Source organism: Haemaphysalis longicornis, unplaced genomic scaffold, assembly GCF_048455015.1.
Source record: "Haemaphysalis longicornis isolate Haplotype H1 unplaced genomic scaffold, Haemaphysalis longicornis Haplotype H1 scaffold_9, whole genome shotgun sequence".
NCBI lineage: Eukaryota > Metazoa > Arthropoda > Arachnida > Ixodida > Ixodidae > Haemaphysalis > Haemaphysalis longicornis.
In genome coordinates this window covers 79,182,338-79,199,139 of record NW_027526460.1, presented here as the reverse complement: position 1 = coordinate 79,199,139, position 16,802 = coordinate 79,182,338, and the positions used below count along the sequence as shown (strand labels likewise).

The 16,802-nt window shown below is 46.3% G+C and overlaps 1 protein-coding gene across 1 annotated transcript; it reads left to right on the top strand.

The window, feature by feature from the left end:
* The first annotated feature begins 4,056 nt into the window (after positions 1-4,056).
* LOC144153282 (uncharacterized) lies at positions 4,057-16,142 on the top strand. Its single transcript, XM_077684934.1, has 6 exons — positions 4,057-4,201; positions 7,000-7,135; positions 10,228-10,424; positions 12,700-12,739; positions 13,786-13,908; positions 16,019-16,142. Exons 1-6 carry the CDS (start codon positions 4,057-4,059, stop codon positions 16,140-16,142), a joined length of 765 nt encoding a protein of 254 aa, XP_077541060.1.
* The last annotated feature ends 660 nt before the right edge of the window (positions 16,143-16,802 follow it).

Below are 16,802 nucleotides of genomic sequence, written 5' to 3'. Positions count from 1 at the left end.
ACAGCTGCGGGTGCGCGCGCTCCTCGTCTTCCTTGGCAACGGGGGGAGATGGGCGCGCGCTGCCTGGCCGCTGACATGGCACATACCCACGTGGGGGATTGGCCAGGAATCGGGCGTGAGAAGGGCTAATGCACCCGCTTAAAGGAGTACTGACACGAAATTTCAAAGCTGAGATCCGCTCTAGCAATCAAGTACAACGACAACACAAATAGGTGTCGGTGAATAAATGCATCTTTCTTTCTTTGTAGTTGGGTGTGTGTGTGTGATCTCTCTTTCGCGAACATTACCGAACCGCGCAAATTCAACTCATGCATTCGCACTTTCACATTCTTCCCCTCGGGGAAATGCGGGGAATTTTTTCCTTTCTCTCCGGTCTGCCGCCGGTTTGACGACAGTGCGCCTTTGTGGAAGACGCGTATTTGGCGACGTCGCCGATGGCTTACTACTGGGGTCATTCCCCCACTCTCTTCAACGGTTGCCGTCGGGGGAGGCATAACTTGTCCGGCCGACTCCTGGGATTAGTCCTGGCACCGTTGCCGTCTGCTCGCTTGGGGGCCTTTTTCCTCCCTCTTTTGAAGGACGCAGGAGTTCCCCTTCTTTCCCTCGTCGGGAGACGCTCTCAGTGTACGCATCTTTTGAAAATAAACAGTCTTGTCTTGAAACTGCAAAGCAGCTCCAGGTCTGCTTTCTCGCCTCCTTCAGCAGCCGACATTCCGGGCTGCTACACGTGAAGGGACTGGCAGCAAAAGGGACTACCTAGGTAACTAAACATCCACACCAAGGAACAAGATGGAGATATTACGAATCTTAGTAGCGATGATTAACAAGGAAATATAGTTCAGAGGAAAGAAGAAATATTGTGTGGCGACATAAAAGTGGATGGAAGAATTTGAGAGAGCTTCAGGCAGTGGGTGTAGCCCGAAAGAACCCATTCCCGTTTGACCCCTTCCCGTTTAAACCCATTCCCGAAACGCCCTTCCCGCTTGACCCGTCCCGTGTGCGCCCGTTCCCGAAACGACCTTCCCGTTTGGGCGCTTCCTGTTTCAGCCCGTTCCCAAAACGCCCTTCCCGTTAAAACCCGCTCCCAAAGCGCCCTTCTCATTTGAACCCGCATCGTTGCAACCCATTTGAATTTCTGAAAATATGCTTTACCGTCTTCGAAACTGTTCCCCAAAATGGGCTTACAAGCAACGGGTCATGCACTAAAAACTTGTATGCACCAAATTTCCCGGAATCGACCGATATTTCCGGCCGATAAAAGTTTCCGAATGCCTTAGGCCGATTCTACCCTCTTGACACAAAATTTGTAGCGGCGAAAGTGTACTATAAAGATACCCAATATTTTGAGTAATGCACGTATTGAATTTTTCTGCAGTTGGTGTTCGTACGTGCGGCTGAAGTTTATTTATCAGCCACTCTTATGCTCATTGTTTGGAGCGTAGCTTCGTCTTCGGGTTCGATAGATCTATAGATCAAAGATGTCCGTAAAAGATACTTTACAAAAGGCAAAAACATGTGCAGAAATCTGAGAATTGGCCACTAATGCCTTTCCTACGTGAGTAATCGGCAGATTTTTTGTATTTATTTACCCATACTTTACGGCCTAGTCGGGCTCATGCAGGAGTGAACATAAAAACACATCAGTATTGGTTGGCGTAGTTTAAAAACGCCCCACACAAATAAGTAAAAGACATAAATATGTAATAGACGGACGGAACAAGGATATGCATTCGTAATGTATTCCAATTTTAAAACACGACGATTCAACCACAGCACATATTTACAATACATGGGGAAAATTCTTCTAACGATACCGAGTTCACTGTTCGTTCAGTTAACTTGTTCCAGTAAGAAATTGCACGAGGAAACAAAAAGAACTTTCGAATAGTAATTCAGCTGATTGGCTGCCTAATGGTCTTACTATGATGTCTTCTCGCTGAACGCCTGAAAGGCCCTTGGAGGTAGTATTCCCGCGACAATTTTAAGTTTCTGTAGTAAAGAAAATTTAGGCTAGAGACAACCCTGCGCGGCTTAAGTTTCTGAAGGTTTGCCCTATTATGCAAATTGAGTACGCTAGAGTGACGGGAATAAATAGAATCAATAAAGCGCAAAGCTAAGTTTATAATTTTCGCCGCTTCTCATGACTGCGATTTTTTATAGCCAGATGTGGCATATGTATCCAGATACATAGGGTTACTTTATTTTTATACATCTTTTTTATCTTTTATAGTTTTCATCTGTTTATTTTCGACATTGATGTACACTTGCGCTATTATATAGATTAAATGTGTTAGTCCACCAAATACGTTCTTTTTTCAAAGTGAGGGTGTTTTTGCGATGTTTTATTTGTGCTTCCGCGGCGCTTTTCTGGGCTTTTTGATTTTATTGTTTTTTGGTTTGTTAATTTAAAAGATGTGTTTATTGGTATAACGAATTGTAACCAAATGTCGTCAGCTCTAGATTCAAAAAGTGAAGCCCAGGTTTGAAAAGCAGTCAAGGACTCTGGATGTACTGAGCATGCTATGGCAGCGGCTGGGAACAAACGGAAATAAATGAAAAACAATGTGAAAAGGTTTTTTATAACGTGTCATAAACTGGGTGCGTTATTCCGGGAACGGGCTAAATAGGAAAATATGAAACGGGAAGGTTTTTTCTCCCCGGGTTGAAATGGGAAGGAACAAACGGGAAGGTTGAAATGGAATGGGTTCAAAAGGGAACGGGCCAAGTGGGAAAGGGCGAAACAGGAAGGTCGTTTTGCGCCGGATTGAAACGGGAGGGAACAAGCGGGAGGGGTGAAATGGGAATGGGTTCAAACGGGAACCTCCCCAGGCAGTAGCAGACATCAACAGAATCATTGACTATGATGGCCGTGTCCTCTGGCATCACAGGACGAAACATGATGACGACTACCACTACTATGACGACGATTAGGATGATGATTGTTGTGGTGGTTTGGCTCGTGGTGGAAGAGGGTGGGAGCCGTGAATAGCTGTGGTGAGGACTGCTATATTGTATTGTGCCCTCGCAGGTTGACTTGGCAACGGTGACTTCCATTCCCGCCGATGCCAATGCCAATGAATCTTCCCACGAGCATAACATCGCTAAGGAAGATACGGAGGAGAGCAGAGCCACGCATGCACAAGCTGGGTCGTTGATCGGTGCAACCGCCAAACAAAGCTACATGAACCAAGCCCCACCAGCTTTTCGTGACGAACGGTCCTTCCGTTTCGCGCTGGGCAAAAACGAAGGTACGCTTCCCTAGTTCTAACCGTTTCACGCCTGAACGTTTCCTGCTTTTTTACAAAAAATGTGGGGATGTTCAAATGCGTACAATAATGTCATACATACTGTAAAACAAGCTTGATTTGAAAATCTCCTAGACAGTCATTCACGCACTACAACAAAAGTTAATTCAAACGTGCAATTTGATCAGCCAATGCAGCCACGAATGCAGCGACCGGTATTCTGAAAGTAGTGGGTTCCGGTCCCACACAGGGGTTAGGTATTTCTCCAATTGCGTTTTCATTTCGATATATAACGTACGTAAACACGAAAAACTGATGAATTCCTTCCCGTTCGCCTTCGTTGGCGTCCTTGACTGCTGGCTTTCATTTCTGTGTTTAATATACGAGCTCCTCATTCACAATTCTAACTAATATACTAATATCTATATATATATATATATATATATATATATATATATATATATATATATATATATATATATATTAAGAAACTCGTGCACTAACTCGAACATAGCAATGTCGTTCTCAACACCCTGTAATAACTAGGGACAATTTTGCTTGTTTTGTTTCAGACGCATTCAACGCAATTAACCCATTCTCCCCTCTGGAGAAACAAGCAACACACATGGAAACCACAGGCATGGTACCAAATACGCAACAGCCCTCACAAAGTAACCCTCACGGCTCTCCGACAACGATGTCTGGAGGCAGGATTGACAGTGGGCTTACGCCACGTACACATATATCCGAACCAGAGCCGCTTCAGAAACCCACGGATAACGGACGTTCGTTCCCGCTACCCGAACGCGGGATGCACTTCTCGCGCAAGTTCAGTATCGCGGACGCCCTGGATCGCAGGCATAGCTCCACGTCTTCGTTCAACAGGCAAGAGGAACAGCTGAAGGCGTCAGAGGACCTGGAAGTTGGAGGCACTTCTGGCGCTCGCAGCAGCTCCTGTGAGTCAACAACGGTTACCGAGAGAGATCATGCTTTAAATATTGGAAAGTCGTCTAGGCGCACAGAACCGGCGGAATCGGCAGGAAAGATGGCACAAGAAGCCTCGGCACAGGATGTGAAATTGGTAAACTCTACAGAGACTGCTGATAGGGCTATTCCGGATGGTAGAGTATATACAGTAGGTACCGCCGATCGGGATGATGGGGTCCATCCAGAATACTTGCCAGCATCAGTGAAATCAAGCGAAGTGACTGGAAGCTCGTCGGAGCATCCTCGGAATAAAGATGAACTACATATGCAAAGGTTCGATTCCCAACTCACCAGAAAACCAGGAGCAGGTTTTGTGCTGGAAGCGTCATCCCTTGACACCGCATCATCCAGCGCGAGCTCCCGTGATGATCGGTCGTTGAAATCCCGCTCTACATCCGAAGGCACGCCGATGCCAGGAACGGACTCAGACATCTGGACGCGGAAGTCCGGTGCACCCAATTCAAATGGTCTTGATCCCACATCAAAAACGGCAGCGCCAGGAGCTACATCCAACAGTAGCACACTGAGCCCAATGCTCGACCTTTCTGCATCCGATCTGGAACTCCTGAAAGACAAGCCCAGATACCATCCGACAGGTGTCACCAAGAGAAAAGCGTCTGTAAACAAGCGGTTTCCCTACTTTACAACAGACTCTGTAGAATTCCAGGAAGAAATAAGCAAAGGATATGATGGAAATGCTGTCAGGTTTCCGAGCAAAGACTATGACGTGAAAGTAGAAAAGAAAGGTCGGGTGAAAGTGAATAACGAAGAGCACTTGAAGCGAGTAACGACTGACGGAAAGTATGGTCAGTGCCAAGTTCAATGCAAGCTTAGCGACAGCAATGTGGAGGTTGTCCAGACAGAGCGCAAAAATATTCACGAGCACGTTGACAGCAATGCTGGCAGCGAAGGCAGAGAGATCGGTAAGAACGCCTGCCTCATCCGTCGGAAATATTCTCCTACCAAGATGAAAACAGAGAGAGACACGGGAAGCGATGACAAAAAATTATCGGGAAAGACACGCACCAAGAAAGGCCGAGACCCCAGCAGCAAGAAAGGAAGTCGTACGAAAAAGATGACCGCTGACGCACCTTCACTCATTGCCGGCAATGAACCTACGCATACAAAAGAAACAATGGAGCTGGAACGAAGGCCATTCGAAGCTTCTCCTTTGGCCAATGATTATTGTGACGCCTCCGTAGCTTCTTTTCCTCGTGATACTGGCGCACATCAAGAGGCTCGTGGCTTTCAGGACGTCGCTCTAGATGTGAAAAAAGAACCGAGTGTTCTCGGAAAGTCACCACCCAGTTTAAGGGCTGAGTCACTGGACTCTGTTAAGGAATTGTGCGAGCTTCGCCACGGGTTGTGCAATGAGAACGCGATTCAGATTCCGCTTCCGTCACAGCTGCTGGACAGCCCAAAGACAGAGGCACCCACGGCGGCGCCTCCAATGAAGTGTGAGCGTGAAAGAGAAGGCACCGAAAGTGCAAAGAAGAAAACGCATCTGAAATCCAGCAAGTCTTCCAGCTCGTCTACCAAAAGCGCACGGCGTAACAGCTGCAAAGCGAGCAAGGGCTCGAGAAAAAGGAAAAGGATCATCGCTGACGCAACTTCACGGATTTCCGGCAATCAATCTACTGATACCAAAGAAACCATGCAGCAGGAAAAAATTCCATTCGAAACTTCTCCTTTCGCGATTTATCATTGTGAAGCCTCCATAGCTCCTCTGCCTCCTGATACTGGCGCCCATCAAGAGGCTTCTGGCTTTCAGGACGTCGCTCTCGACGTAGAAAGAGAACCGACTTTCACCGCAAAGTCATCACCCAGTTCAATGGCCGAGTCGCTGGACTCTGTTAAAGAATCGCGGGAGCTTCACCATAGATTGCGCAATAAGAACGCGGTTCAGCTTCCGCCGCACCTTGTGGAGAGCACAAAGCCAGAGGCACCCCAGGCGCTATCTGCAACGAAGTGTGAATGTGACACAGAAGATGCCAAAAGCGTAAAGAAGAAAACGGCTAAGAAATCCAGCAAGTCTTCCAGCTCGTCTACCAAAAGCGGAGGGCGTAACAGCTGCAAAGCGAGCAAGGGCTCGAGGAAAGCCACAAAGACCACACCGCCCACTGAAGTCCAGATTGAGAAGGGTGGGAGTGAAGTGGGCGGAATGCCCCAGGCCTGTCGCCCGAATGACCCTAAAAAAGCGAAGGTAGGGGAGATAACCCCTGATAACAAAAAACTACGGGCAGAAGACGATAGCAAGATGGCCTTGCTGCGTCGACCCCCAAGCATTGACGACGCTCAAGCAATGCAACCACTTGAAGTTAAGGAACCAGCAAAGTCCGAAATTGATAAACAACGGAAACACAAAGGCGTGTTCGAAGGCGCGATAGGGCTTCAGGTCCTGCCTGTTGAGGATGCACTAGAGCAGATGCGACCTAAAGCAGCTGACGTGCTTGAAAAAGCGGAGGCACCTAATATACTCCACTTACCAACAACCAAGGGACCTCCCGCCTACATTGCTCCTGGGACTGTACAAAGTGCCAGTGCTTCATTTTCGCATACCTCAGGCATTATGAACCGTGGCTTAACGGGAAGCGGGACCGGGGTATCTTTCGAAATAGGCATTAGCAAACCCAATAAGGATGACAGCAAGGTTACTGTGGAAAAAGCGGTGAGTGTAGCCAAAATTATTTACCTTCATGATGGTGCCTACGTCGCCTTTAAAGGCACCAATCGAACTTTTTGCAGACCGTGGCCTTAACACCTTCAGATAAGGCGTGTACGAGTGCACGGCTGCGGAGGCGGCCGACTATACTTAAGACCTCGGGTGCGATGTTGGCCGCGACTCGATCGGTTCGACATCACTCAGCGGTAGACTTCGGGACTACAAGGTTCACCGTTATCAGGTATAGTGTTAAAATCCGTGGTTTATAGGATTCGTGTCAGTTAAGCCACAGCTTCCAAACCGTCCTTGCTACATATAGGTCGCTCTGCCCGGATTCCGAAGTGAACTGTGTCCGGTTTTTGCTTGAGATCATCATCGTCATCATCATCATTATCATCACAGCCTATGTACGCCTACTGCAGGGCAAAGGCCTCTACACATTATTCTCATATTACCCCGGTCTTGTGCTAACTGCGACCAATTTATTCCCGCAAACTTCTGGATCTCATCTGCCCATCTAACTTTCTGCCGCCCCCTGCAACGCTTGCCTTTTCTAGGGATCCACTCTGTTACCCTTAATGACCAGCGGTTATCTTGCGTTCGCATTACATGCCTTGCCCATGTTCATTTCTTCTTCTTAATTTCTACTAATATGTCCTTAACACGCGTTTGTTTCTTGACCCGCTCTGCTCTCTTCTTGTCCTTTAATGCTACACCTATCATTTGCCGCTCTATTGCCCGCTGAGTCGTTCTGAATTTAAGTTGAACCCTCTTAGCGTCTGCGTAATTTGAAAGTAGCATTCTGGCACGCCCTATAATGCAGATGAGCCATTCAGTAGCTGCAGAAAAAAAATAAAGGTAAGGAATGTTTGGGCTGTTAGTATTTATTTATTTGTTTTTTATTTCTACCTATTTTTATAACGATTTAAACAGTTCCCAGAGCAGGCTATACAGAGAAATTTAATACTGATTACGCCGAAAGCGCAACTACGCCGGCATCAGGGTATAGGACATGTAATGGCACTGTCATATGGGCTGGCTAAGAGTTCGGCAGGATGTTTCACTGCAGCAGGTCTACCCTATAGTTCATTGCAAAAAACGTATTTGCAGAGATGTCTTACCATGTGTTTTCTATAGCCACATATCTTTTTAACATTACGGCCAACATTATTTTGCCTTTTTTAATTCTCTGTCCTCGTTACTTCACATCATACTGAAATGTAGATAAAACACACGGATTCTTGTTTTTTTTTGTGGTTATGCAGAAACTTTTTCCTTCGGAGGTATGTATACCTCAACCATCCTTTGCAGTTCTTTTACCTACTTGCTGAACAAGACAAAGGTGTTTTTTATGTCCATTTTTTCGCTTTAGCTTATAAAGAATCCACCTCTGATTGGTCGTGGCTAGCACTTAGGGTTGTAGAGATCGCGTAATTATGTGAATAATCTTAATTACACTGCAGGCTCGATGCGGTGTGTACATTATTTCAATGAGTAAGAAAAATTGTTGAGCCTAAAATAGATCCCTGCGGTACTCCCGAGTAAACGCTGTTTGCGAAACTGTGACCCATGTAAAGATGTGGCGTTTTCCTGTGACGCTGCAGGAAAATACATGCTTTTAGGGACATTTTTTACCTCAAAGTGTTTTATGGTTGGGTATAGCAATACCTCAGCCACGTCATATCAATCACAGAAATCGCATCACCTGTAAAAGTTGCACTGAAGCGGCTCTGCTAGATATCGAGCCCACGATCACTCTGCCCGCAACGGGAGGTGCGAGACACTCTGCCAACCAGGCATTTAACTCACGCGAATTCAGCTCTATGAGTGCGGCTTATGTCCTTCCCTATATCAATCTTCATTCAGATGGGGCTACCGCCTATGCGAGGCGAACCGAAGTAGTGTGTCGCGACAATAATGCGCGCCTATAGTGTGCGTTACTGCTACGGGTGTGATGGCCCCGCGTAGGAAAAACAGTCAACGGCGCCGACTGCCGAATGTGTCGCTCATTATTGCTTTGGTGCGACGAGAGACACCAGCGGGAAGCGGAACGCGTTAACGCATTCACGGCTCAAGCTGCGATCTCTGTCTATCGCATTCCACAAGCTGAGTTCGTCGCAACGCAACCGTATGCCGTACACGCCACGGAGCAGGACCGAAGTGATGGCACCTTTGCCGAAGTGACCCGCGATCAGGATTTAGCTCTCGAAGCACTCCAAGAAGATAGCTGCAGACCCGCAAATAATGCTCCTTTCGCTGCAGCGCAGCGGGAATTCACCAAACGATTCGCTGACAACCAGTTCGGTTTCGTTCACACGGTTTGCGAGCGCCTGTGGTTTCAGTCGGGTTTACGCAAAGCTCCGGCGCGTGTAATCCAGTGCTTAATGTTGATGAGTCTAGGGGTGCCATACCGAATCCCGATCAAAAATATAAACAGGGATGTGCAAGTGCATATCGATAGACTTTAAACATTCAACTGCCACTGTGAAGGTTCGTTTTAATTTCGTATTTTACTGGTTTCTCTGAAAAAGAGATCAACCCAATTTTTTTCTCGTTCTCCAAGAAAAGCTTAACTGTCGAAAATCCGGCTGCATTTCCATCTCTCTGAAGTGCACATCGGCATTGCTTTTCAGGTTTCACATTTGCTTTCGAAGGTGCAGATTATGTTATCGCTGGCCTCGCGTTGTACATTTTAAAGGGCGCGAACGTACCGAGCTTATATAATTTACAAAGACATTACAAAGAGGAAAAGGGCAAATGTTGGGCCAGAAAGTCTTCATAGAAGAGTGTTGTTGCATGAAAAACCTAATGAAAAATCAAAAGTGTATTTGGTATATTCGATAAGCTGCGCCACCAAATTACAGCACAGCTGCTTATTTTCTTGTGGATATCTACATGATTATTCCGTGTTGCTATCGCGCTTTTTGCGGGAATGTCTCTTTGGCAGCCTCGGTTTCCAGTGTCCATGCCAATATTGAAGTTGAAGCAAGCCAGCTACGCGAAATTTTCCAAAAGTAACAAGCGCTTCTAATCGTGGACCCTTGCACGAAGAGGGACTCGTACAAGACAATCTCAAATGCACAACTCTAACAGTTACATGTAAAACTATGATTGTTATAAGTGGTAGTTAGCCTGTGTTGGGCATTTTATTACCCAGAATTTCCGATTAGTAGCCATCTTAAATTTCTAAAATCTGGGTCCAATACATCTTACGTTAGCGCCAGGCAAGTTGAAACTTTTATTTCCTGAAGTTTGTGAATAACGCCTCATAAATGAGAACCTTTAGTATGGGGCAAGCTGTTATTATTAGGGTACGGCAAACGCTGTTCGCAGCCCAGAGCACAAGTTGTCGCGAGGTTGGTCACATCCATTGGCAAGGGAACGCACCTCAGCATCGACGCTGTCGTCAACTTGGGACGTCAACACAGAGAAGCCCAGGCGCTCTTCGCTGTCGCACATTATGCGTCGGCGCGGATCCTCAGCCTTCGAGGAAAGTTTCTCGCGAAGCACTTTCCGACCGTATACTACAGGTGAGCTCGCAGTGCTACCACGGCCTGGAACTTTTTAAAGCGGAGCGGATCCATATCTCACTTGTGGTGTCCGTCCGCACCACGAACGTAATACAGAAAAGCTAACTTTCTCTCACGGTGATGACGATCATGGGTGAAGTGAATGGGAAAAGGCAACTGCTTAACGCTGTACGAGTCGAATGTGAGGCTTTCTTGTTATGAAACCACCTTCTATCGGAATGAGTGCTTCCAATACTGCGGTCGAAGCAGTTTAAATTTGGAGAGGGCTGCTTGGACGCACAAAATAATGCAATCCTCCGTGTAACGATGGCGTTGGTTGAAGACGGAGCTTTCTTTGCGCGAAATCAAATGGCAAAGTGTCAAAGTCAAAGCTGCTGAAATCAAAAATCCAAATGGCGTGCGACTTAAAGGCAAAGCTCAGCGAGTCATACTCCAAATAGCCTGCGAGTCAAAGTCAAAACTCGGACGACAACCAAGGAATCCCTCACGACAAAACTTCAACCATAGTAGTCGTAAGAAGGGATTCATAAATACTTTTGGCTTAATACAGCGCTCAGGGTGGTCACATAAAAACTGTTGCTTCTGGTGTTTTATTTATTTATTTATTTATTACGATAGTCTCAATGCCTCTAGGCGTTGCGGAGGGGTGTGGGTAGGTAAGCAGTGTTTGATATGGCTGTCTTGAAAAGAATAGGGGAACGTTAATGCTGCCGACGATGCAGGGAGCTGGTTACATTCCTACAAATTTTTGTACAAGAGAATTGAAATACAAACTTTTGGCGGCAGGACGGCACTTCACTTTTGACTTAGTGATTATTGCGGGAGGAAACATATGAAACAACATAAGAAGGCCACCCCAGAGGTCAGGAATAGTAAAATAAGTTGTATTAAAAACACAAACAAGAGTTTGTTGTTCATACTTTTCAAAAGTAAGGAAGATGCACATGCATTTTGATTGTACGTATTATAGATGCACGAAAGTAACTGAAGACAGAAACCGGGCAGCACGAATCTGAATGATTTCAAATAAATTCTACAACGAAATGCACATCGGCCTATTCCTAGAGAATACTTCTCATTAACCGTCGTAGTAAATCATTACACCTATACGACCGGAAGTACACACTTAAGCTTAGGGAAAATGCTATTCGGTACACCATCTGCATACCTCTCAAAGATTGAAATCAGTACTTGGCGCACGTTCGCTTCAATATTCGCTGCACGCAACATTGTTCGACATTATCTACGACGCGATGGGCAGGCATTCCGCACGAACCAGCTCTGAACAGCAGCCCTTGCTTTTTTAAGCTTAGTACCTTCCTTGACCGCAGCTGAGAATAATCCCTTAGCGACATTTGACCTTGTGCCCTTGGATAAGGGCACAGGGTCAAATGTGAGGATAATGTCAAAACAGTCTCGTGAGGATAAGGCCAACACAGCTCTAGCCTCCGAGCCTTGTATTGTCGTCTTCGGTACCTATGGCACAGGTATGGTATCCGCAAGCGCTAAATGTCGCCATTTACCAGCCATCCCCAAAGCCGTCCAGGTAGAAATTACTCAAAGACTCTTCGCTTGTTGTCTCTTCGATGGAACTGACCTGGTCAAAGTTATCGTCGCCGTTCATGAAGGCATACCTCTCAGTAGAATTGTACTTTCGCTTTGTCATGATTTAATTTTTACTGGACCGGACAAATTATTTCCCCTCTGTTGTGCATCGTTAGGTGACCGCGATACTTATGACTGTGAGATTGTGAGAGGATTGGCTTCAAAGCGGTAGGCAGTGAGGTCGAAGCTTCTATCTGACATATCTGCACGCAAGTGGCGCTATGCGAAGTATACACTTCTCGCTTTTTCGCCTTTAAATCTTGCCATGGTTCCGACTTGAGTGCGCATGCGCTCTCGACTGCGATTATCGACTGCTGCATCGACATCAGCGCTGGAACTGATAAATGATAAAAGGGCTACCCTCATGTCAAAAGAGCTGATATGTTTGCAGAGGACGTGGTCCAAAAATTTCGCGGTTCAATTACACGGCGAGTCAAGCCTTTGTTATGTCGAACTTCCTGGCACGGGCTTGCAATCTGAAGAATCTGCGCAGAATATGAAAACGTTTTCATGGTAAGGACGATAAGGGATAAACATGCCAAGTCAACCACATTAACTGTCGACACTCGTGGCAAAAAAAACACCAATTATTATCGTATTTTTCAACCATTAGGATTTGCTCCTCCCGTCTTCGGTCCTTTCAAGAAAAACCCTGCCTTTTTTTTTTCAGGTTCCCAGACGACGTATGGTCCTAGCATGAGCACGAAACGGTAAGAAGTAATGAATAAGGTGATGATGATGATGGTTTGAATTTAATGGCGCAAAGCCAAAAAGGGCAAAGAGCGCCAGAGACAGTTATTTCATGACACAGACGTACAGTTAAACACTAAATTGTCTAAGTAAAAACGAAAGGGTAGCGAATCGATGATGATGGCTGGTGTATAGGGCCAGGATGATTATGCATGATATGAAAGGAGCTGTAAAAACGTGACGTGTAAAAACTGAAAAACACGCTTGTTAGAAAACATTGGGTTGTCAGGGAAGTGTGATGGCCAAGAAGTGCGATGGGTGTAGCGGGATGTGTTGTCTGTACAGTTCAGGAAAAGGTTTGCGTCGTGTCGTGCCGAGCGCCTTGCATTGAATGAGTATGTGAACTACGGATAGGGTCTTTCCGCACCTGCTGCACTGGGGTCTTAAAGATCCCGTGAGCAGATACGAGTGCGTCGCATGGGTGTGCCCTATCTGTAGCCTAGCTAAGGCGACTTCCGTGGGGGTAGTTATCAGGTTTTGGGATTGTCATTGTCGGAAGGGGTGGAAAGGATACTTCGGTGCGGCCCCTTTTAGGGGGCCGATCATTGGGTTTACGGAATTTAGAAAAAAAGATCATACAGCATGTATAGAAGCAGGAGACGGGGGTACTTTCTTCGCTCGGGTTGCCCTGATACCGAGAGAAGTTCCGGAGCTCCCTGCCTGGTAAACAGACAGGGAGCCCATCAGCCGGAGCTTTACCTGGGCTCCAAAGGCCACCGTTTGTGGTTTCTGCCCTTCACCTTACAACTAGAGCCAGGGTAGATCACAGCGTGAGTAGGGGGGCTCGGGGTCCGCGGTGTCCCCAATACCGTCACCAAGATTACTCAAGGTGCCCCGTGCGGGGGAATAACGAATGTCGTGCCCGTGTGTAAAGTGCATTCAACTTGCTTCTGGTAGAGTTATGCAAATAAAATATTCGTAACCCTAAATCTTTACCTCGAAAAAAAAGTCTTGCATTTGTTCCGTATGGAAATCAGAAGGCTAAACAGACCATTGATCATCGCAGTGTGCGCAAGGACGTGCACACCGCATTTCTACTTGGCCCGTCGCTCGTGGCCACTCTGGGCGGAATGTGCAACTTCTTTCACGTAGGCGCACGCGAGCGGGCGCTCAAGCACGTCTCAACCACGTGAGTATGCATTCGGTATTGTTTTTGCCCAAGACAAAAAATCATCATCCTTTATGTAGGCAGGGATTTAAATGTACAAAGTTCACCAAAGGCAATGTTCGGTCATTGACTGCAAAACAGCGCAATTCAAACTTGAGGTTACAGAAGCTATGGAACCCTAGGGTAACCAAAGGTAACTGATGGGCCGTATCATCTGGGCGGAGGCACGAATTTTTGTGATGGTCTCGAGCGGGGCAATATAATACCCATTGTGTCCTAAGAATTAGGTTTGGTTTGTCTGGGTTCTATTACCCCTCCAAAAGTCTGAAGCATTTCCGGAACATTTTTTTCTAGCTTAAAAAAGCTTAACATGCGGATGCACGCTTATTGCTTTTTCGCCTGCAGATTTTTCTGTCTTTACCCCATAGACCTATTTTCATATACTGCAATCCTATAGTCAAGAAAAGGGCAACAACCCAGCCTGATTGGGTCTCTGCTCCTGGTGGACGAATGGGGCGAGCGTAAACTTGGAGTTGCGAATGGATGCAGTGTGTCCATCTGTCCCTAATGTCCTCTCTCTTCGAGCTAGAAGCTGGCTCTTCCCAGGACATTGTTAAAACGAGAATGGTTTAGCTTCGAGCAATGGCGTGGCCACGAAGGCGATGGCTGCAATGAGGGCGGTTTATTTAAGTGCAGAAGTGACGTCAATTCACCCCCGTCCCTATATCTGTTACGCAGCATGCGCTTTCGCCCCTTTCTCTCTCAATCTTCCTAGAATATTATAATTCTTTATTCGGAATGGGGGACTCAAGGTATAACAACTGCATTTTCTCGATTGCTCGTCTTCTACTACAGTTGGCTTCTTTGCCAAACAGAAAACGTACGTATGACTCTGCACATTCGAAACTGGTCAAAAAAGGAATTGAGAATCTTTGCTTTAAAATTGTCTTGTTAAGTCATGTTTATTTGATGCGCTCAAGCTTCATGGACCAGGTTAATCGCCTGATTAATACAGGTTGCCCTAGACATCCATTAACTACAGGTACCGAAGGTTTGTTGAAGAAAATGAAGGCTAGGCAATAAAAATGATGGTAATAACAAAGGAAAAAGGAAGACTGCAGTATTGCCATGCATACATAAGGTATGGGATAATCTAAAAGGAATTGCTTAACCTGCCGATGTGTTGTTTTTTCTGCTCCTGATAAACTTTCGAGATAGACACGTAAATAGTGACTTCCCTCCGGTTTGTAGGAAAAACCACCAATGACAATTCATTTCATGTGCCACAAACGTAGTTTACAGCAACCCTGTATTGTGTGCAAGAGAATATATTGGGGAAGCGGGGAGATTTGTTAACAACAGGATAAAGGAAAACCATTACAACATTGTAAAAGTGCAAAACGGTCCTCTAGGAATACATTTTAGAGACTGTGCGGAGTGCGAGCGTATCTTAAATGGTACCGCAATATTGCATCAAAATACGCATAAAGTGATAAGAGAAATTATTGAGGCTCATAAGAAAGCAAAGAGGGGAGAAAAGTGTGTAAGCGTCCCTTCTGTCCCGCTATCAGCAAAAGGAATCACCTCTCTAGGCAGTGTTTATGCACATAGCGCCCGTTATGTCATGGCGAATTTGTTATTTTGTTGTCACCTGTTATGCTTCGATCTAGTTGTTTCCTTCATTTGTGCTGTACTTATATACCAGTCGTCACAGGAGTAAACTTCAATTGTTAGTAAGCGCCTGTGTGTTCGGCTGCCCCTATCGTAATTGTTTCTTGCTTGCGCTGTGGATTTCAAGACTAGGAAACAATAATTAAGGCCCGTTTAGACAGGTCTGTCAAACTCACCCTTATCTAAGCAACGGTGCCCAGAAGTTTATACTTGACGCTTCTGTTTGTTGTATGTCGCCCAAGGTGACATTATCTGTCGCAGGCAGCGTGGGAACTACCGACAACCATGACGTTTGTCCTTTGGAGAGAAGGTAGCGCGCTGGGGCCTCTTCTCTTTCGAGGCGTTTCTATCTCTCGTAGAAAAAAACCACGACCGATGACGAGAATTTGTTGATTATAGGCAGTGCCAAGGCAGGAACTTTAGTAATAGGTGGTGTCACTGTATACCTTATTCGTTGCAGGAAGGACCGGACGAACTTACTGGTGACTGGTATCACTTGGGTTATTGTGACGCTGCCGGCAGTCTTTACGGTGGCAGCAACGTGCAGCGGCGTCGTCTGGCTGCTCTACGTGAAGCCCCAGTAAGCTCGGTCCTCCCTATCTCTCTATACCCGTCTAGTTATGACACCACTGTGAGCCTCAGGAATGCATATGAATTGTCATTGCATTCATGACGAAAAGTTCCACCTGTGAAATAAAACGTCACGTCTTCAGTGCAAATCCGAAGTTATCGCCTCGTAAGAAAAAAAATCCCGTGCATCTCCCTTAACATAAAATCTGGGGAGAGTCGAAGCATGCAGTGTGTAAGTGTAGTCGTGGCGCCATGGCGTTTTTCCCCATGGAGATGAAACCGTAACGTGAGACCTGCGGAAAGGCGTAGCATGCAGTGCATTAGAGTATTCTTGGCTCCTTGGAGTTTTCGCCCACGGAAATGAAACTGTTGGTGGCAGAGGTATACAGCTTTGCTGTAAGTCTCCTGTCTTTGAAGCAGGAAGCGGTCTAGTGCGAGACGTTGGAAAACTAGTGTACCGGAGCGTTCCTTTAGTTCGCGTTACGTTCTAGTCCGAGGCGCCGGAAAGCAAGTGTGCCACTGTTGTAGTACGGTGACTACATGATACAACTACGATGGAGAGGACGATGACATGAGACGCTGACAGCCAGAGCCCCTAAGGGGCATTGCCCATAAAAGGATGTCAACCAGTTAGTTTAGAACCCCCAGGGGTGTTTTCGTGAGTTTTACGCTAA

Excerpts from the sequence above, each read along its gene's own strand:
- LOC144153282 (XM_077684934.1), top strand. The coding sequence starts at position 4,057 with ATGCACTTCTCGCGCAAGTTCAGTATCGCGGACGCCCTGGATCGCAGG. Across the intron at positions 4,202-6,999 it reads TGGCGCTCGCAGCAGCTCCT|ATAAGGCGTGTACGAGTGCA; the intron begins GTGAGTCAACAA and ends TAACACCTTCAG. Across the intron at positions 12,740-13,785 it reads CCTAGCATGAGCACGAAACG|TGTGCGCAAGGACGTGCACA; the intron begins GTAAGAAGTAAT and ends TGATCATCGCAG.